The 22,757-nt window shown below is 46.3% G+C and overlaps 1 protein-coding gene across 2 annotated transcripts in view; it reads right to left on the bottom strand.

Moving 5' to 3' along the window:
- Positions 1 to 2,039: 2,039 nt before the first annotated feature.
- The window catches only part of KDM4B (lysine demethylase 4B), a 205,353-nt gene continuing 184,635 nt past the window's right edge, over positions 2,040 to 22,757 (bottom strand). For both annotated transcript variants that reach the window (XM_083594406.1, XM_083594405.1), the window contains 9 exons: positions 20,493 to 20,706; positions 15,291 to 15,367; positions 14,977 to 15,032; positions 14,048 to 14,156; positions 6,765 to 6,950; positions 6,504 to 6,668; positions 4,829 to 4,948; positions 4,278 to 4,370; positions 2,040 to 3,115 (listed from right to left, as the gene is read on the bottom strand). In XM_083594406.1, coding sequence (XP_083450532.1) covers positions 2,927 to 3,115; positions 4,278 to 4,370; positions 4,829 to 4,948; positions 6,504 to 6,668; positions 6,765 to 6,950; positions 14,048 to 14,156; positions 14,977 to 15,032; positions 15,291 to 15,367; positions 20,493 to 20,706 — 1,209 coding nt within the window. In that variant the 3' untranslated portion in view covers positions 2,040 to 2,926. The remainder of the gene's footprint in view (positions 3,116 to 4,277; positions 4,371 to 4,828; positions 4,949 to 6,503; positions 6,669 to 6,764; positions 6,951 to 14,047; positions 14,157 to 14,976; positions 15,033 to 15,290; positions 15,368 to 20,492; positions 20,707 to 22,757) is intronic.

Genomic DNA, 22,757 nt, shown 5'->3' with positions numbered 1-22,757 from the left:
CACCCCCCCCAAAGAAATCCCTGAGTTTCCCATCATTAATTATAGAGGGCGAAGGGGGGAACTAAAACAAAACCAGACTGTTTTAAGAGTAAGCAAGCCCCAATAGATAGCTGGAGATGTATCACACACAGACCACTTGCAAATATAAATTCAGGGGAGGGGTTGGCAAGGAAGTGAGGGGGATTTGCTAGTGCTTCCTCCTACGGAGGCCCTTTCCCCAAAGAGATCACAAAAACATTCCAAAACTGGTAAGTGTATTAGAAAAAGAAGAAGTGGGGTGGTTGGGGGATAAAAGAAGAAACAACACCCAACAAAAAGAAAAGATGTTCTACAAAAGCCAGGTTCACGGCATGAGCAGAAACAAAGGTCACCATCTGAATATTTGGGGGGGGGGGGGCAGGGGAGAACAACATTTTTGTTTCCTTTTTTTGTACAATTTAAATATACACAATAAATACAGCAATGGTGATATTTCAGTCAGCATTTATCCATACAGTGGAGCCCACCATGCCCCCTTCTCTTGCAACCAACCCGTCCTGAACAAATGCACCACTCCCCTCCCAGGGATTATCAAGAAAATAAAGAGGCAGCTCCATTCACGCCCCCCCCCCCAATACTGACTTGAACTATGCCAACCCAGTAACCAACACAACTTGTTTGTTTTTTAAAAATGTCCTTTATACAAGCAGTACTACCCTTTATGTCGTTTTCTTCTTCCAAGGAGGGAACCGCTGCACACATGGGTGGGTTTGAAATAAGTGTGTCTGTGTGTGTTGGGGTGAGACAGGGGAACACAACACAGAGGAAAGTTTCAGCTGCATTCTGATTCTCCACGGCTAGGAAGTTTAGAAACTGCTTGCTAAGATCCTGTTTGTCAGTTAAGTTTTGGGTTTGATTTTTCCCCCTGGGGGCCGAGGGTGTGGGGAGGGGGGGGGAAAGGAAACGATGTTAGTGAGATGAAAGCTGGGGGGCTTCCAAGATCACCTTTACCTGTCTTTCTCTTGCCCTTCGCTAACCCGGCAGACAATCTTATTGGCACCCATTAGTGAGGAAGGGTAAAAAGCAGGGTCCATTACGGAATGCATCTTGTAGAAAAGATTCTACAAGCTCCTGGAGGAATCTTCCATTTAAATACTTCCTTTTCTTCTTTGCTTAAGCCATGTGACATGGATGCACACCCAGGGGGTGGAAGGGGACGAGGCCTGCCACGTAAAAGACACAGAATGCCGTGTTTGCCAGCACTAACAGAACCTGCGTGGAAATTCTAACATGCCGGGCTCTCTGCCTCGTGCAAATGATAAAGCCAGCGCATAAAGGCAAGTCAGGGCGAGGGATGACCCTCTGCAGAGGCTAATGTAGCTGGAAACTTTAACAGGGCCCCCAACTTGCTTGTCTTGGTTCCTCCTCAAACCCCCAAGAAATTCAAAGCCTTTGTCTCAGGAAAGGGTGTTTCCAGAAGCGGAAAACGCCTTGGGAAGAAGCCCTCTTCCAGACCCACAACCAAGGAAGAGCTTCTCAGAAAACGGTGAAGTGAGGGCAAAATTATTTTTGATACAGATCATGCTCAGGACCATTTGAAGCATGTGGCAAACCCTGTATACAGAGTACAGGCTAACCTCTTCTCCCCGCCCTCCCCAACCCCCCCCCCCAAGGGTTGATTTGGGCAGCCATCAAGTTGCCGGAACTGAGCAAAAGCAAGCTGTCACCGGTTCAAGCTGACCCAAGACATGCTGTGATGTCTGCTAAACGACCCCTGCAGCTCGTAACTTCCTCTGCACGGGGAATCAGGCCCACCCCCAACCCCACCCACTCGCCGCCCAATGTAGTAACAGTTCATTTGACTACCTCTTTCCATCACCTGCCAAAGAACAGCCAATTGACTTATGCCTCATAACCGAAACCCCTTGCTTACGCAACGCCAGGGAAATAATATGCAACCTTCCCAAACGCCCAACACAAAACTCCCCAGTGGTGATGATGCGACAGGCAACCTAGTGACTTTTACGAAAGCGTTAACACTGAATTCTGTCCAGTAGCAGTTCTGTTGTGATGCTCTCATTTATTATAAAACATTTCGGCTAAAGGAAAACTTTCTTTGTTCAACACAAACATTACCCCAACATATTTTCTCCCCTTAAAAGAAGTGTTTCGATAAAACCTGCCCTCCCTCCAATAAAACCAGGCATCAACTCTTTTTTTTTCTTTTTAAAAGAAAATCAGAATGGGGAGGGGGGGAGTTCATTTGTTTTAAAGCCATGTTCGGGGGGGGGGGGGAGTAGAAACACTTCACTTTTTCATTACATTGCTGCTGCTTGTATTGTTTTGTTTTTAAAATGCAATTGCTTTTTTCTTCCTTTTTTATAGAAAGAGTGTGTGTGTGTGTGTGTGTGTGTGTGTGTGTGTCACACACATAAATTGCTAATTCCAAAAAGGCGGCTTCAGTAGTCAGGGAAATAGCACCTTTTCAAGAAATACGGGAAAGAAGAAAAATATATATTGAGAGAGTAAGGGAGAAAAAAAACAGATTTGAAAACTGGAGTGAACGCTTCTCCAGGTTTTTAACCACTGAAAACAAACAAAAAACAAACAAAGAATCAAAGGTTCAGCTGCACAAAGCTCCATTGACACATATTCTTCCAAAGTTTCTGTGCGGAAGGTTAACGCCCCCCCCCCCAAGGTTTTTTCTACTCAAAAGTTCAACAGGAAGAACAGAGGTAGGCCAGAGCAGGAGGAGCTCCTCTGAAGTCCACACCAAGAACAGAATAAAATAATTAATTTGCAAGTTATTGCACAAAGGCTGGGTCTCCCACGCCACAGTTTTCTAGTTAAATTACTTTCCGCAGGGATGTGAAAAAGGATGTTTTAAAAAGTTGCGTCTTTTTTTTTTTTTTTTAGAAAAAATTTTAAATCAACTGTTCCTCTGGGTTTAGAACATCGTGCTGCTCTGTGCTCCTGGCTGGAAGGGTGCCTGCAGCAGGGTCTCCATGATGGCAAAGTAGTTGGGGCTGGGGCCAGGGTCTTCGGGGCTCTTGGTGTTGCCCACCCGAGGGCGCTTGGCTGCTTTCAAGTCGTCTCCCGGGACGGCGTCTTCCTGAGGCGCCCCAGTGCTGAGCGACTAGAAGGGAAACAGGAGAAGGACAGGTGTGAGAGGAAGGCAGGAGGCACACAGGCAGAGAGAACTCAAGCACCCTTTCAGACGAGAGGAGACAACATTTCACAAAAGCCACTGCTTTGCTGGCAGGAGACCCTTGGACCAAGGTTCTTGAATTAATCCGGAGGTGGACAGTTGGTGAAAGCATCTCCTTGTGGACCCAAGCTTCACTTTATGAGATTTCTCAATGAATACAACACCATTTATTGATCAGTTTCTCCAAGGGTTGGATAGAGTCACAAATATGGTGGTGTAAGAAGAAGAAGAAGAAGAAGAAGAAGAAGAAGAATGCCACATTCACACCACATAATACTGATGATGATGATGATGATGATGATGATGATGATAGCAGCAGCAGCAGCAGCAATGGTGATGGTGATACAACAACAACAACAGATTATTTTATATTTTGTTGGAAGCTGCCCAGAGTGGCTGGGGCACTATAAATTATTTTTCCTTGGGTGCCAAAATGCCTCAGGCTGCCCCTAGCCAACAGGTAACTGATTTAGCAAAGTCAGTATAGTGGTACCTCGGGTTAAGAACTTAATTCATTCTGGAGGTCTGTTCTTAACCTGAAACTGTTCTTAACCTGAAGCGCCACTTTAGCTAATGGGGCCTCCTGCTGCTGCCGTGCCGCAATTTCTGTTCTCATCCTGAAAAAAAGTTCTTAACCCCAAGTAGAAGAAAAAGAAGAGAAGAGTTTGGATTTGATATCCCGCCTTTCACTCCCTTTAAGGAGTCTCAAAGCGGCTCACATTCTCCTTTCCCTTCCTCCCCCACAACAAACACTCTGTGAGGTGACTGGGGCTGAGAGACTTCAGAGAAGTGTGACTAGCCCAACGTCACCCAGCAGCTGCATGTGGAGGAGCGGAGACGCGAACCCGGTTCCCCAGATTACGAGTCCACCGCTCTTAACCACCACACCACACTGGCTCTCAGTGTACTATTTCTCTCAGTACTATTTCTGGGTTAGCGGAGTCTGTAACCTGAAGCGTATGTAACCCAAGGTACCACTGTAACTAGAAAGGAGACATGACCTCTCTCCACTGCAGCAAAATCTGTCCTGGAAAACAATTCAAAGCAACAGCAGCAGCAGCTTTGTAAAAAGTAGCCCTGAGATACCTACCAAGCGTGATTTTACTCTCCTGGGAAGCTCCTCTTCCAGGGTGTAGATATCGCCTCTTGTGACCATCAGCTGAGAGCCATCCTCAAACTCTACCTACAGAAGGGAATGAGAGTGGCCATCAGACAACCTTACATTTCACAACCTCTGTGGGATCAACCAACCATCCTTCCTTCTAAACCTAACCAAGGCTACTTAGCCCCAGAAAACGGGTTCTCGTTCTGTTCACTGTTTGGTTGTATGCGCTATTCCTCTTAAGCAATGCGTTTCCAATTGGGAAATGATGACGCCATGAATCAAGATGGCTCCAATTTACAGGGCATAACCCTCTCAGCTTTGCTTTCCCTGTTTGAATCCACCAGCTGGAGCAAAGGCAAGGCTTGCTTGCTAACACACGGCTCTCCGCAGAACATGGAGGAGCAGCACACTCGTCGGGAAACATCACTCCAGGGAAGTCACCAGTCCATCTTTGAATTCCAGAAGCAAGTCCATTTCTCTGCTAGTAAAAGTATCTGGCCTGGAAGGCAAAGGCAAAGGCACTGCTGGGCTCTTACCTGAAAGATCTGGCTGATCTGGGCAGCAATAAACTTGGCTTGGTAAGTGATGCCATCCGTCAGCTGCAGCTGAACCACCTCTCCCTCAGCGGGTGGCCCCATCTTGAGGCAGTCTCTGCTCTGAGAGGCAAGTCAGGGAAGAAAGTCAGAGGGACTGTGGGAGGGAGGGGAGCATGCAGAAATGGCTGGCACCATAACACGTTCAACTAAGGAAGTCTGGGAAGGGGCTGTATCAGGCAAGCACCCACAGGCACGTTTTACAGGATTTTCAAGGGCAGACCCCGAGCACAAAGGCTATAAAGTAGCCTTTCTCAACCTGTGGGTCCCCAGATGTTGTTGGACTACAACTCCCATCACCCCTCGCTAACAAGGCCAGAGCTCAGGGATGATGGGAGTTGTAGTCCAACAACATCTGGGGACCCACAGGTTGAGAACCGCTGCTTTAAAGGCTACCAGACATGATGTCTACATACTTCCTGCAGTATGAGAGGCGGTAAGCCCATGACTACAAGGGGGGAGAGTTGATGCTTGTGCAGATCCTGATTGCTGGCTTCTCACAGGCCTCTGACTAGCCACGTGTGAGAACAAGATGCAGTGCTAGATGGGCCTTTAGTCTGACCCAGCTTGGTTTTTTTAAATAATTGCATACACAAAATATAGAATACAAGGGGCTGCCATCCCTGCTCGCCAACCCCACATACCTGCAAACTCCATTGCCAACCCTTCTCCCACACCTGGGCCAATCCCTCCTCTCTTGACAACCCGCTCCCTCCTCGCCTACCCCAGACGTCCCCACCCGAAGCACCTCTCCACTGAAGCAATGTTTAACAGAAGGGAGGAGGGTCTTCAGAAAGCCGTTTGCCAAACCACACTCTGAAATGCCTACTGCCCTACTTTAAACAGCTCACTACCACTTTCCACTGTTTGCTTGCCTGCCGTTCTGTCACCATGCTGGAGGTGGCCACACAAACTGCAGCACGATTGCAGCTTTACCATTTTAATATATAGCAAGAGAGAATACACACACCTCTATCAATTTTAATCTCTCATATATCTAACATGCCCCCATTTATGAGAGTAGTGGGAAAGCCCTATATAAGCTGATATACAGTTGTACCTTGGAAGTCGAATGGAATCCATTCCGGAAGTCCATTCGACTTCCAAAGCATGGCTTCTGATTGGCTGCAGGAAGCTCCTACAGCCAACTGGAAGCCACGCCAGATGTTTGGCTTCCGAAAATCGTTTGAAAACCAAACAGTCACTTCTGGGTTTTGATCGTCCAGGAGCCGATTTGTTCAGGAGCCAAGGCATTTGAGATCCAAGGTACGACTGTATATAATAAAAACCATCTTTTATCACAAACTTCTTGATCACGTAAATACACATGTTTTGCAAGTTTTACCAGTGAACCTTATGAAACCACTCTTCCTTGGATGGTACAACAGAAGCAATTTTTTTTCTGCCATTCATAAATTCCATACTAGATCTAGATCTTCAGCTCAAACTATCTTTTCTGTTTTGTTTTTTTAAATCTAACTCAAGAAGACAGAATTCTTATTTTAGCAATAATAGAAACAAGACTCACGGCCATGTAAGCAGAAAAGTAGTACACACTCTCCAGAATGGCAAAGAGACCTATAGAACATTTTTCTCCCTGAAACCTATGCTAACTTACAATAATGTTCTCTGGGTAAACGTTGTCGCTGTATGAGCCATCCTCGAAATTGACTTCGTAGAAGGTTTGCGTTGTCACGCCAATCACTTTGCACCGGTAGTAGAGACCGTTCCGGTTCTTTGTAATCACCGTCTGGGCCAGCGATACCTCCCTTGAAAATGGGATCTATGAACGGCAGATTAAAAACAGCAACGAGATTAGGCTTCTTTAAAATGAGAGAGAGGAGTGAAGGAAGAGAGATAAACCACTGAGGAGACCTACCATGTGGCTGGCCGCTTTGTGTTTGAAGCAGGTGATGGACACCGCATACGGCCAATCATCTGGCTCGATTGGCACGCCTGCTGCGTGGGCGCAGGTGACATGGAAAGAGGTGGAACAGTGCTCATAAGAGCACTGGATGCAGGCGCCTGACACTTTCTTCATCCACCTCCGGCAGTACACACATTTCTGGGGAAGGAATAAAGGTTGGTGTTACTGCATGGCACAGAGCTACCCATCACCACGGACATTTCTGGCAATTTTAACTTGACTTCTTATGCTTGTGGCTCCACCTGCAGCTTGGCTCACGTGTTCGAATCTCTTGGAGCAATTTGCTTTGCAGATGAAACTGCTGTTAGGGCAGGCCACATTCCAGATCAGCCATGAGGTAAACCTATGAGAGGCCCTGCTCTTTCAGCCCCCCTTTGCGATTCAAGTATTATATAGCTGGGTTTACTGGAAGGGTGATGCTTGCCCCGTCTTCATCCGTGAATTGCCAGCCCAGAGGCAGATACGTACACATGGGGTTAGGCAAGACTTTGAGTGGTTATTGCGTCAACAAGAAACCCATTTATTTGTTTAAATCCAAATATCCGGGTGGATTGAATTCAGAACCTGACTTCAATTGTTTTATTTGAATGTTGTTTTATGTAAAATCCATTGTATACTATCCAAATCTGTTCTATTTTAAGTCTGTCATTTTACATTACATCTTGCATTGTAATGCCAGAATTGACGTACTGTTGCTTTAAGTTTCTTTACATTGCCTGCAACAATTGTGATGTGAAACACCTGTGGTCAACTTTGTATGTTCTATGCGTTTGTGTTGTACGCATCAGCAGCTACATTATCCAGTGAGAACTGATCCACTAGTATGATCTTCACTAGTATGCATATTTCATTGATAATTATTCAATATGTACCTCTTTCTATATTTTGTTCTACCGTATATCTTACATACAGGTTGCTCAGTTTTGTTGTCATTCATTGCTTGCAATTCTATTTCTAGCTGATGAAGACTTTATTCCGAAACAGTTGAACTATTCCGGATGCACTGTCCTTTTGAGACTTTGGAGAGACGTCTTCCTTTGAGAGACAGTTTGGAATTCCTCCCTATTCATTGGCTGTCTGAACCTTTGTTTGACTCTGATACATATAACAACTTGCAGTTACTTGTATATTTTGTGAGATGTGCTGTATGATATATACATTATTTTGAACTGGCTTATCGTGTATTTTGAATGACATCATACCGATAATTATATATTTACTAACAGTTATTAGCCAGCGTGTTGCGTTTGCATTTTTGCAGTCTGAGCTAAGAGAAGCTGAAGATTCCCTTCAGGTGCCACTATAGGGCATGTCATATATCAGCACTTGGTTCTAATCAGGGAGGGATTTGGGTATTGGCAATTTAATAATGAGATTTCATTGGTATTGACTAGCTGACTTGATCGCACACTTCACAACAGGCCCCCAACCCTGGCATTTTGTGTTTGTTTTCAAAACTGAAGTATCAAAATGTGCACAAATGAAAATACGTCAAAACTACATGCCAGACCAATACAGGAACATACAGAAAAATATATCAACCACTTAAAACATTACTCATATAGCATGTCAGCCACTGTAGCAGATTTATTCCATGTACTAATTGTTCCTCGAAAAACTCAAATGTTCCACCCTATAGCTACATCAAAATAATTTACCCCCCAAATTTAGTCAACTTGCCCAATTTCTTCTTGAACTATGACTTCTTTCCTCCCATTATTGGAAGAAATAATCCAACATTCCTTATACTGCTTCAATACCTTTCAATAGAGCTAGTGGTCAGATGATTCCACCATGCCTGTCATTCTCAAACATCTGTCCACTGGCTGTCACTATGGCATTTGAACAGACCTTGCACAGTGATAGAAAGGCAGAGATTATTAAGAGCAACTACATCTCAAGTTGCGGCAAAGGCTGGCACAGGGGCAAACAAAGGCCGGGTGGTGCAAAACCCAAAGGTCCAGCCCACCTCCTCCTTTCTGAAATGAAATAAACGGTGCCACCTTTCAGTGTTGACAGAGACAACTGGAATGGCTTCCAATGTAGATCTGATTGAAGCTGAAATGAGCCAGCACTGGGAAGGGCCTCTTTTCCAGGAACTCTCTCCACATGTCTGCCCTGCAAGATACGGGCTCTGCAGGGAATTCTGGGGTGCATTCAAGGGTGTAACAGCTGGGTCAGCAAAGGCCAAGACCACATGCTAGAAGGTATCTAACACTATCTCAAAAACGATTGCAAACAACTAAACAGCATTAGCAGGATTAATCTAAAAACAAGCACTTAAAAGGTTAATTTAAAAGAAAACTAGAGAGTAACCAAGTAATAATAATAATTATAATAATAATAACAATAATTTTCTTATTTATACCCTACCCATCTGGCTGGGTTTCCCCAGCCACTATGGGCGGCTCCCAACAGAATATTAAAAACACGATTAAACATCAAACATTAAAAACTTCCCTAAACAGGGCTGCCTTCAGATGTCTTCTAAAAGTCAGGTAGTTGTTTATTTCCTTATTTCCATCTGAAGGGAGGGTGTTCCACAGGGCGGGCGCCACTACTGAGAAGGTGTAAAGTGGGAGATGCAGTTTTGGAAATGAGTTTACATGAAACCACGAAAGGGGGGGGGGAATCACATTGAGTATGTACTGATTTAGATGCAATTATTGTTGTGTGTGTGTGTGTGTGTGTGTGTGTGTGTGTGTGTGTGTGTGGTACCTAAAACATGGTAGGAAAAAGGTAAAGGTTCCCTGGACGGTTAAGTCCAGTCAGAAATAGACTATGGGGTACAGAGCTCATCTCCAGTTTCAGGCTGAGGGAGCCGGAGTTTGTCCACAGACAGCGTTCTGGGTCATGTGGCCAGCAGGACTAAACAGCTTCTGGTGCAATGGGACATTGCTGTGCAAGGCAGAGCGCAAAGAAATTCCGCTTACCTTCCTGACATAAAAAGGGTAAAGGTAAAGGGACCCCTGACCATTAGGTCCAGTCGTGACCGACTCTGGATTTGCGGCACTCATCTCGCTTTATTGGCCGAGAGAGCCGGCATTCAGCTTCCGGGTCATGTGGCCAGCATGACTAAGCCGCTTCTGGCGAACCAGAGCAGCGCACGGAAACGCTGTTTACCTTCCCGCCGGAGTGGTACCTATTTATCTACTTGCACTTTGACGTGCTTTCGAACTGCTAGGTTGGCAGGAGCAGGGACTGAGCAACGGGAGCTCACTCCATCACGGGGATTCGAACTGCCGACCTTCTGATCGGCAAGTCCTAGGCTCTGTGGTTTAACCCACGGTGCCACCCGCGTAGTGATACCTATTTATCTACTCGCGGTGTTATTTATGCTTTCGAGCTGCTAGGTTGGCCGGAGCTGGGACAGACCAACGGGAGCTCACCCCATTGTGCAGATTTGAACTGCCAATCATTACGATCAGCAACCCCAAGAGGCTCGGTGGTTTAGACCACAGCACCACCTACGTCACACTGGGTAGGGAAATATGGATAACGGGGAACAAACTGTTCGCCAGGCCCAGACTCCTTGTTCTCTGAAAGACTAGGGCAGCTCTTGGGAGTGCCACAACAATGTGTTACCCCTAGAATGGCCAGACACTGTACTGTAGCTTTTCTTGGTGCATCCAGACCAGAGGAGCCAGTAGGGGCCTGGCTACTGCTCCAAGCTCAGTTCCTCAGTCTGAGAAACTTGCAAGTGGGACATGCTGCTAAAATAGATACCTCCACCTCCATTCCTGCAGCCCCACTATCTTCCCACTATGGAAAATGTCTACTAACTCGCACTGTGCGCCTCTGGATCCCTGCCCGCTGAACTCAACAACTCTACTATTTGGACCATGTCACTAGCCTTGACCCCAGGCGCTCTTTTCCAGGAGTGAGCTTGCCTGCTTTTCTTCTCATTGAGAAAAACTTCTGGGGTTCCCTGAAACACCGTTTGAAACCTGCTGATCTAGAACCACCCACTCATCCACATTCCGCCTCTCATCATCGCCTCCGGTCACTCAACCCACACAACTCAAAACCAATTTTCTAGCAAATTAAGTTAACAACACAGCAAAGCAGGGGGAGGAGGAGACTCACTCTGCCATAAATGCGTCCTGACAAGTCAGACAAGGAGGAAGAAGCTGAGCATCTCCCTTAGCCATTATCAGTCTCGCAAGATAAAATGTTACCAGGGAAGAAGCAGCAGAAATCTTTTAAAGGTATGAGATGAAGGGAGCAAAGGAGAAACCATGCGCCTACAAACATATCCCGGAAATAAAGCCACGTTGAAAAATCGTATCATCGCCACCATCATCGCTAAGAGTAAGAAATGGCCTGTCTGCCTCATGATGGAAGCTACATTTCATGTATTCCACAGAGAAGATGACAGCTAATTATTCCGAATCTGTGTGCCGTAAATAATTTACAGATGCGGGCCCCGCAAAGCCCCATTAATCAGGAGCCACACAAATGGTGTTGTTGATAAACCAAGCGGCACATTGCACTTATGGCAAAGGAGAGCTTGGCCTTGATACCTGACATGTGTGGCGGGGCCACAGCTCAGGACCCTCCCCCCTAAAGGAAGGACCCCCTCCACCGCCCAGCTAACAAAATTTGTGAATCAAACAGAAATAGCAAGGTGAAGACAGCTGTCGTCCTTCACTGTGCCATATCAGCATTTATTACACAGCATCAAAATCAAATATTAGTCAAGGGGTCAGCAACTAGAAACTCTGGGGCCAAATCTGGTCCCCCAAAGCTAAGAACAGTGATGAGGTCAATGGAACCTTGGCAGCAGGCTATGTGTGTGTGTATGTATGTCTTATCAAAGTGGCCCTGTGGAATCACAGAACTGAAGAGTTGGAAGGGACCCCATGTGCCATCTAGTCCAACCCTCTGCAATGCAGGAAACTCAGCTAAAGCATCTGTGACAGATGTCCATCCAACCTCTGCTTAAAATCCCCCATGGAAGGAGAGGGAAGAACAGCTGCTAATCATAACAACACACACAATGTAACAGGCTGTTTTGACTATGTAACTTCTATTTCAAAGACAATTCAACCTATAATATCTCACAAAGTGTAATTGCACATCATGCAAACAGAACATATCAAGAGAAATAAAAGCCCAATGGATGGTCAGGAGATAAAGTCCATTCAGTTCCTAAATCGGCATACCGGCAATAAGCACAATATGGTATGCTTCTTACGATGTTCCACGTACCGCTGCTTTGAGGATGTAGATATCAGATCAGGTGAAAAACTTGAAGGTATGGCACAGGGTGAATGCAGAAGCACGGGGTTCATGGACATACCCTACCCTGCCCTGCCCTTAGCAGTTACAACTGAGCCCAACCTGCAGCGTTGAGAGTTTGAGCAGGGGGACCAGGCCTCATCTCCTTGTTCAGCTATGGAGTCTTTGGGTAGACCTGGGCAAATTCTCTAGCTTTCAGCCTCTGTTCTGGAAACAATAGGCCTAGTCCCGGGTGACACTACATGGAGGGAAGACAGAAAACCTGTCCTTTCTAAACTCAAGATAGCTGTCTGCTTAAGCCTTTATTATCGCAATATGCTCTTCCTGCCCTCTCCCCAATTCTTTGTTCTGCCACATAAGATCCCAAGCCTCATTGACCTTTATATCATCATCTGCTCCTGCTTCGAAGCAAGACCCAGCTCACAGAACTTTTTTCCCTGAAGCAGCTAAACAGTTGTGCCTGAGTGTTTCCTTAAAAGACCTCCTGTCACTGCATGGTGAAATGTGCAAAGGAGAACAAGCAGTGGATTTGGGTGCTTGGTTTCCAGCTTTTAAGCTAGTTAACTGCGGCGGGGGGCTCATCTTCTGCAAGATGTCTTGCCTGATTCGCTTTCCCACTGAGACTAATTCAAGCCCGGTCTATTTAACCCACTCAAGATTTCAATGCAAAAAAAGGGGGGGAGCTATTTCTCTCTTTATGGCATGAGGAGCTGCACAATCTGAACAAGAACTCAAATACTAGGCTAGATTACTGCAATGCATTATACATGGGGCTGCCTGTAAAGGAAACTTCAGCCGCTGCAGAATTCATTGGCCAAGTTGCTCACCGGGGCAAGACGGTTTGAGCATATAATGCCAATCCTGTCCTGACTTCACTGGCTGCCAATCAGTTTCCAGGCCGAATTGAAAGTGCTTGTTTTGACCTATTAAACTTTAAATGGCTCAGGACTGCAATACCTTCAGGACTGCCTCTCCCCATATGAACCAACCTGGACCCGGCAATCATCATCAGAGGCCTTCCTCATGTGCCTTAATCAGACCCCATCTGTTCTCCAAGACAGACAGAGATCTTCCCAGACCCCGATAAGAGCCCTTTAATGGAGGACTGGACGAGGGACCCTCTAGAGGCAAAGTATGTGCTCTACTATTAAGCTAAGGATTCTTTCAACAGATTCTTGCTGCAATGTAGAGGACTGTGCCTCTTCATTTCTGTTTGCTGCAGTTCAGCACAGCTCCTTACGTGGAGTGCCGTAGTTAAGACTCAATACCATGATTTGACCAGCCCTTCAGATCTGCTCATCCCACCACCCAAGGAAGGAAGGGATTATTGGGAGCAGCTGGAAACTCTCCCAATTTGTGTTTATGTGTGTATCCGTGTGTTTGCATTTTAAGGCTCTGGATTCTAAAACTTGCATATGGGCCAGTGCATGCGGTTCCTGAAACAACAAGGGCTAGTGACATGGTTCATGCAAAAAAAATAAAAAATAAAAAGGCAGAAACTCCAGACCAAAGGCATTCTGTGAAGCTGCTATTCAAAACAGCAAGGAAATGCAGAGCAGACAAAGGGATGGGACAAGCCGTAAAGCCTCATGGCAGCTGCAGAGGACTTAACAGATTTCTCTGGGGAGGCCCATTAAGCGGTACAAGCAAGTCCCATGTAAAAAAAGGATTTTTAATTTGCTGTTACAAGCGTGGGTAATGAAGAGGACAGCGAGCTGGAAATGTCAGGTTATCCATAAAGGAGCTAGCTCCACACAATTTATCGCTTGTGTATCAATTCAGAGCCGTCACTCTGGCCTGAATAATGAATGCATTTTACCTCCACAGCATGAACCAAAGCCCCCTTTGTAGGGGGAGGGAGAAGCTCAACAGCATAACAGAGCCTCTCCTAACCTCCAAGCCAAAGTCTGCCAGAGCTCTCAGCAGGCTAACACCCTGCGTCACTTTTCAAGTCACGTCCCTCCTTTTTCCTACCCATTTTGATGGGTCCTTACCAGTTTCCACCTTTGCTCCAAAACGGCAGTGATGTCTACAGGGTGGCGCTCAATGACATTGAGGAAGCGGGCTTCAGGGACAGCGATTGCACAGATTACATGGACCCACCTGCAAAACAACGAAGATGAAAATAATAATAATAATGAAAAGCTACTCTCTTCATGGTCCATGGAGCACAGGGCCCATAGGCTAGCAGTTGCTGGTCCCTGGCAGAAAGCTAACTGGCAGCAATGAAACTGGACTAATCGACTCTCCGGTAATCTAGGAGCACTTATTACAGAAGCAACAATTCTGGCACACCTTGCAATAGAAAGGTGGGTGTTGTGCCTCAGCCTGTCTCACTTTAGAACTCACTAGTTGAATGCCTGCAACATTTATTTCTCAAAGTTTTGGGAGAAGTCTCTAAAGCATGAAATAGGGAACACGAGGCCCTGCATATGCTGTCGGACTCCCAACTCCCAGCCTCAGCCTGCGCGGCCAACGCTCAGGGAAGACGAGAATTATCATTCAAGAAAATGCGGAGGGCCACAGCTCCCCCAGCCTAGTTCTGGAGAATGGCCCTTTCCCCTGCTTAACCCCTCCCCATCGTCCCTGGGGAAGGAAGAAAATGGCCCTGTCACTGCTAAGCCACAGCGCCACTAACTTAAAAATAAAAATGCAAAACAGAAATATTAAACAGAAAGCTTAGCTGCAAAATCTCCCTGAAGAGTTAAAAAGGCATGGGGGGGGGGCGCCTCACACAGATTAAGGTAGCCTAAACCACCCAAGAGACTTTGAAAATGGAAATAAATCAAAGTCCACCTAGAAAGGTAGCCATAGCAATGGGATTTTGAGGATCTTCTTGTTATAAACTTATAAAATCCTGGTGGATTGCGAGGCATGCAAATTATTTCATTTTATATTATTATTATTTTTGCATTCTATATACCTTCCATCTGTGGTCCTTTGAAGGGCTCCTCCCCTGAGATTACAAAGACAGCAATCCTACAAGCACAATATTGAAAAAAAACAGGTTAGCAATTAAAGAAGAAAAAAGACATTTCAAGGAAGAGGCCAAACGTTTTCACATTAGGGGCATGTCTACTGATGTAGCGTCTGGGAAATCTTTTAAAACAAAACAAGCAAGCAGTATGTTTACAGCCCACATGGTTATGAAGTTAAGCTTGAACCCTAAATTGGGATGTGCACATTATAGCCTTGCCCCAATGTCCTTTTGGCCACCTCCAAAAAGGCTTGACTTACCGCTAGCAATGCATTGGCTGAGCACCGGGAACAGGTCCAGCCTTCATTCACTATGTCAGGATGTATCCCATAGCAACCTGTGACAAATAGAAAAGGATCAGGTTGAAATAAACAGAAAGCAACACTAAAAATCCAGGCACATATTTCACATTTTGGCTCTTCGAGGAGCAGAATTGATGCCATGGGAGTAATGCAGGAAACCATCTTAGTAAAACCAGAGGCTCAGAGAGAGGAAGGGAAAACCATCTTGTGCACAAAGCTCAGCTAATGAATTATCCGCATGCCTAGCTCACTCATTTCTGGTGCTCAGAACAAGATATGAATAACACACCTAATAAAAACAGACAAAAGATGAATACTACGCCTTCTCTCCTCCCTACCATCCAAAATCTCCCCCTCTAAATGCTAGCCCAAATAAAAAAAAACATTTCACAATGCTTTTGCAAGAAGCTCAAAAGCTAGGGCATTGGCCCTCCCTCGGGATAGGAGAGTTCCGCAGCTGAGAAGCAGCCGCCACAGGTGCTCTACGCACATCTCTGCACTTCAGATGGACAGAAAAGAAGTTTACAAGGGCATTTCATATTTAATATATAAAAGAGGCCCTTCGACCCTGTGCACACAATGAGTTAAAACACCCGCTTTACATCAGGGGTGGGGAATCCAGTGCAGGGGTGTAGGAAAGTGGGGGCGGCCGACCCTGGGTGTCATCTCTGAGGGGGGTGTCAAAAAAGCACACTGTGGGGGGGCTCGCTCCATCGCCGCCGTGCATGGCACATTGCCCCCCCAACCCGTGCAGCTTGCCCTGGGTGCACTGCATGGCCACAGCTCCGGGCGTCCATGCAGCTAACTCTGCCACTGATCAGTGGCCCTTCAGCCTCAGCCTCCATGGCTAACAGACAAGTCTGCATGGCTTTCGGATGCTGCTGGTTCCCCACTCTGGTTCTACATGATTTAACTCTAGGAGAAGGGCCAAAGCAAAGTGAAAGGCTCCAAGTAAGGCACAGCCACTCTCTCTCTTTCAACAGGATATTTGGGTGAGGTACTTTAATACTTTATTTCTACAATCTCGGTGGTGGGGAGAGAATAAACCTTCAGGTAATGCTGAAGCCTTTTGAGTTACATAAAAGGCAGCTACTTAACAGAGGCAGATATAATCCCCATAAGGGAAAGGATGGGGCAGTGGTTAAGTCAATAATGTAAAGCCCATAGTCTCTCTCTCTCTCTTTCTCTCTCTCTCTCTCTCTCTCTCTCTCTCTCTCTCTCTCACACACACACACACACACACACACACACACACACCCCAGGGCAGGGGAGGCAGAAGATTTAATCTAGACCTTGTGAAAAAGAAAGACCTCGGTTGTCACACCTTCAGAAAGCTGATCAGGAAAGCAAAATGGAAACTGTTGTCTTTAATTAAAATATTTATGGAGTCCAAAAGAGCTGTGTGAAGAGACTGTGAAATTTCAACATCGATTTCTTGCTTCAAGAGAGCACAGAAAAATATGCTTCTGTATTTGGGGAGAGGATGGAAGAATAGGTCTTTTGGAAGAGCAGATGCATTTTTTGAAAGATGCAAACTAAAAACAAAATGCAAACAGAGGGAGAGAGACAATAAGGAAGTATTGATTGTGTAGGGCGGGGGGGGGGGAGGGAGTATTTGCAACAACCACAGTGTGGTTTTCGAGCTCTGCTTCTTAAAAGGTATGGGAAAAAAGAGCCTGGCTAGATTAGATGGATTGTGACCATTCTTGAACATTTCAAAGTATGACAAATAACTGCATTTTATATACTGAGTTCAGATATCTCTTATGGAACTAGTAAAACCGGTGAAACCTGCAAGAAAATGCCACAGTGCAAAGTGCTCCTGTTCTGAGTTACGGCAAGGCAGCCATATCTCCTTCCCATACGGTCCCTTCTGGAGAGCCATGGGCTGGTATAGAATACGTCTCTTATGACTCTGGTGGGGTGTGTAGAGATGCAGGGACTGTATATACTGTGGATTCATGGGGAGGGAGCAGCACAGGAAGAATCAACCTTGCTAACCTGATCCAAAACTCCACACATACACCCCACACTCACACACGTAAACAAATCTCACTACAGCCAACCAAAGACAACCAACCACACCCTTGGCCATCCCCAACCTCTCTCACCACCAAGGAAATATAACAAGCAAATAGTAAGAGAACGCATACAAGTGATGCTGACACAAAACCCCACACATACACTAAGCAGAAAAATAGAAGCATTCTCACCCCACTCACCATTTCACCCTCCCGCTCTTTCCTTCCCAGCCGAATACTGCATGCAACACTAATGTCTCACAACGAAGGAAACTGATCACAGAAAACACAACTTGAAAAAAGAGACAATGCACATATTTTTGAAAACTAAGAAACCTTTAATAAAAAAGAGATGTTTCAGAAACTTTCCCTTGTCCTTCCTAGACCTTCTCTGCCTTCCAAATTAACCATTCTGCTCAGGCTGGAAGCTTTGAAGGAGGCCGGCCTATAATGGATGTGTCAGAGGGGGGGAAAAGACCCAATAAAATAATGGACTCTCCTCTAATAGATACTGTCTTGCCAGGAGCCCAATCTATAAACAGAAAACATCAGAAGGGAGGCTTGAGCATCTGAAACAAAAAAAAAATGCCCTTTGGTTTATGGCAGGTGACATTCCCAACCCTTGCTTGGGGTGAGGCAGAGAGGCTTGGACCTGGCTTCTTTCTCTCCTGGGGGTTTGCTTTCAAATGGGAACTGCAGCTGCCACCTATTGCTCAAATATTTTGCTTTGGCATCTTTGTTGGAAGATGTCCTCAAGGTTTCTTGTGAAGGACTGTTTGCATATACATATACGCACCAGAGCCTGTTCCTCACAAGGGTTATAGAAGGATAAGCCAGAGAGGAAGAAATCCATACCCAGCAGGCGGAGGACACCCTGGGAAAGACGCCACAAGCCCCACTCTGATAACTTTCGCAAAAGAATACATGAGTAAGGTGTCTATGTGGTACACCCACCCCTTCCCTCGTCATTTAATACTCTCTGTAAAATTAAAAACCCTTGAACGTCTGCTTGTGTCTGAAGACACTCCTTAAAGGCATTCCGTTCTCCCCAAACTCACATCTCCATTCTCTTCCCACTTGCCCAAAAAGAGCTCAGAAGGGAAGGGGAACCAGACCAATGGCAACTTCAGGAATAACATCTTAAAGAGGAACAAATTGTATTAGGCCACAGCTCCGGGGCAGGGGCACATGCCCTCCATGCAGGTCCCAGGTCCATGAGTGGGAAACAAAGAGCAAGAGAGGAAAGTGGGCCAAAAAGCAAAATGTCCAATTTACGCAAAATAATCCTGCAGGACTGAAAAGTCTGCATCCTGCTGTCTAAACACAAACTGGCCAAAACATGGAAAGCTATCCCCAAAGATGTCACAGAGTCTATGTTCTACTTGTGATTCAAGGAACAGGCACATCAATGGATTGTCTGGAGGTTTTTGGAGGATGGCTGGTGGCTAACAGATTAAGGTTGAATCCTGACAAGACAGAAGTATTGTTTTGAGGGGACAGGGGGTGGGCAGGTGTGGGGGGAACCCTGGTTCTGAATGAGGTAATTGTGCCCCTGAAGGACCAGGTGTGCAGCCTGGGAGTCATTTTGAACTGATAGCTGTCCATGGAGCTGTGTCCAGGGCAGCAGTCTACCAGCTCCACCTGGTACGCAGGTTGAGACCCCACCTGCCCATAGACTGTCTCGCCAGAGTGGTGCATGCTCTGGTTATCTCCCACTTGGACTACTGCAATGAGCTCTACGTGGGGCTACCTTTGAAGGTGACCCGGAAACTACAACTAATCCAGAATGAGGCAGCTAGACTGGTGACTGGCAGTGGCCGCTGAGACCACATAACACCAGACCTGACCTACACTGAAGACCTACACTGAAAGACCTACACTGGCTCACAGTACGTTTCCGAGCACAATTCAAAGTGTTGGTGCTGACCTTTAAAGCCCTAAATGGCCTTGGCCCAGTATACCTGAAGGAGCGTCTCCACCCCAATCATTCAGCCTGGACACTGAGGTCCAGCGCTGAGGGCCTTCTGGCAGTTCCCTCACTGCAATAAGTGAGGTTATAGGGAACCAGGCAGAGGGCCTTCTCAGCAGTGGCGCCTGCCCTGTGGGACACCCTCCCATCAGATGTCAAGGAAATAAACCACTATCTGACTTTTAGAAGACATCTGAAGGCAACCCTATATCGGAATTTTTTTTAATGTTTAATGCTTTACAATTTTTTATGTGGTGTAAGCTGCCCAGAGTGACTGGGGAAACCCAGCCAGATGGGCAGGATATTAATAATAATAATAATAAGAGCAACAATGACAATACCAATAGATTCAAGTCTCAGTAGTCATGAGGCTCCCAAAGAACATGAAACAAGAGTCTGTGAAATGCTGCTTGTGTTCACTGACAGCCAGCCTGAGCAGACAGGTGAGGGGCGGCAGGGTATAGCTTCAAGAAATAATTGAGCCAAATTCACAGAGAAGAAACAAGGCGGCAGCAGGAGAGATGCTCATGGTTGACGAACATTTAACCAGAGGTCAGAAAGATGAGGGACAATCGGTTGAAGACAAAAGAGTGACATTAAGTTACAAGATGGGAGAAGGAGCATAGCATAAGGGGCAGAGCACTTGCTCTGCAGACAGAAGATCACAGGGCTGGTTCCTGGCATCTCCATTTGGAAATATCAGGTAAAAAGCGCAAGCATAGAATTGTAGAGTTGGAAGGGATCCCGAGAGTCTTCTAGTCCAACCCCCTTGCATTACAGGAAACAAGACCTCTCTGTGTCTGCAACACACAGACCTCTCTGCCAGCCACAGTAGACCAACCTGGGCTATGTGGACTATCTAAGGCAGCTTTCGATGCCTCTGTGCTTTGTGGTGGTCGAGGGAGGAGACAATGAAACCCAGAGAAAGGCAGTTCTAGTTCTAAGCATGCACAGACCTCCTTGGAAATCTACATCCCTCCCAGGGATGCTCTCAGGTAGCTGTAATTACCAGGCAACCTGTGCTGCAGCAACAGGTGGAGGGTGTTTTTGTCCAGTGCAATGCTGCAAGGCAGAGGGGGAAGGATCGACAGAAGTTCTGATGCCACCAAAAAGAAAGGAAGGGCTGGGCCCAAAATACAACCACAACAGAGAATCGCAGCGTAGACTTACTGGCATGGACCTGCAGGCAGCACTTGGCACAGGAAATCAAGGGGCTGCTTCCATCCTCTCCGATGTAGGAGTTGGAAGGGAGGGGCTCTGTGTTTTCGCCACTTGAGGTGAAGCACATCTCAGGAATCAGAGGCTTGGTCTTCTGCTCGTATTTCAGAGGTGGCTGGAGCGAGGGGCTTTCTCCAGGGGCGACTGTGGCTCTCTCTTTTTCCAACTACAAGAAGGGGGGGGGGATACAAATTACTACTGAGTAGAGCTTGCTCATCATCCAGAGAATCTGGAAAGCAATTAAATAGACAAGTCAACCTCTGATGATCACATGTCAGGCCCCCTTTATTTTTACAGTTCATTCCCTTTTGCCATGGAGACAATGCAACTCCATCCAACTGATTGACTTATTACATGACTTATCTGTCTCATTCACCACACAACTACTCAAAGTCCTGGGTTCAGATGTAACAGAAAGCCTGTTTCCCCCTATGTGAACGAGCTGCCGTGAGCCTCGAGTTCACATGTTCACACCTCTTCTTTTTTGCAGCTACAAGGAGATGGGAAACGCTTGATAACCATTTTAAACAAGTTCTAGTTCCCCATGCCGTCTGAACTTGGGGATCTTCAGTTTGTTTAAACCCTGGTTAGGGAGAAGTCAAGATCAAACTGTGGTCTCATGATCTGGTTTACTCACTAACTAGAGCTAGACAAACCACAGCTGAGCTCAGGTGTAAATCTCAAAGAACTGTAGAGCTGGAAGGGACCCTGACGGTCATCTAGTCCAAACCCCTTCAATGCAGGAATCCTGTCCACAACTATCCCAGGGGTGGGGGTGGGGGCCTCGAACCACCAATCTTCTAGTTGACAGCCAGACACACTGACCCATTGCTCCTCAAGAAGCTGTGGTTTGGTTGAATTTCCTTTATTCCAGTCACAAGGAGATGGGACAGGCAGCGAGCTAAACTGGGGCAAAAATATGTTTTATTTTCATGCGGGTCAAAGATGCACACACACCTGCATGTGGATTTGCGTACACACACAGGCTGGGAGCCTCAATGGTGCTCCTCTGGAGGCTTCCTGGGCAAAAAACCCGGCTAGCCCACCCCCACCCACCCCGCCTGCCCAGCCAGCTACAGCACCAGCGAAATGACACAGTGGGGAAATTCACACTGGAGGAAAACATGGTTTCCCTTGAGATCTGAATTGAGCTGAAGTGACTCACATTGAAAAACTAATAAAGAATACAATTTTAAATTCCTGTAAAGTTGTGTGTCAGCTTAACATGGGATTCTGATTGATGTGACATTTCTTAAACTAAGGAGTAGCCCCACCCAATGGTGCAGTCGTGGGGAAGAGGATGCAAACAGTTTATCACGACTTCTTGGTGCCAGAGCTATGAAAAGCTGCAGCTGGCACATCCCCCAATTTCAGTGGAACCGCTGGAAAAAATCAAGGGTTCATGGTGGCCGCAGGATGTGCTGCAGATCAAGAATATGGGGGAGGAGGTGGGGAGGAGGAGAAGGGAAAGGACATGGTAGGTTTTGTAGGAGATAGATGGGCAAGGGAGGGAGGAAACATGAAAGGGGGTGGGGTGGAGAAGCTGGGTGGGCAGATCCAGTAATGAGCCTTCAGGGAGGAGACAGAGGAATGAGCAACCTGGCAGGCTTAAGCAGGGGCAGTGTCTCATTAGACTTGAGAAACATCAATTCAACATTTATTTGATGCTAGCTGCATGGCCAGCACTGCAAAGCATTTGATCCATCATGCTCAGAGGAAGGAGCAAAGGAGGTTCACAGGCAGGTGAAAATGCAGAAAGGGTTACACGCTGCTGTTTTCTGAAGGAGTTATGACAGAGAAGCAGGTTTTGGGGAGAGAACAGGACATTAAGAAAGGGGACATTAATGCAACATGTGTATGATCATATACTTGTACTATGGTCATCAATCAGAAACAACCATGTCTTGGCTCTCTGTGTTCCCAACTAGCCTGGAATCCTAATTTTTCCCACACAGTGAGCTTATTCAAGATCACTTCATATGGATTAGCTAGCCCTGTAACTACCTTGGTGGAGGGGCAGTGAAATGGAGTCCAGGAGGGTTCTTGCCTCCATTTCAGTGCCTTCTATGCCACAACGAGGCAAGACAAAGTGAAACAGAACTTGTTTGGGGCAGCTTTTGCTTTCTGTCCGAGAAAATAATGAATTTATTTCAAGCGAATGAGAGCAGAGAAAGGAACCACTGCTCATCCCACAAGAACAGTGAAGCTATGAGTCGC

This window comes from Podarcis filfolensis, assembly GCF_964270895.1.
Source record: "Podarcis filfolensis genome assembly, chromosome: 18".
NCBI lineage: Eukaryota > Metazoa > Chordata > Lepidosauria > Squamata > Lacertidae > Podarcis > Podarcis filfolensis.
This window is presented reverse-complemented; position numbering and strand designations above follow the sequence as displayed.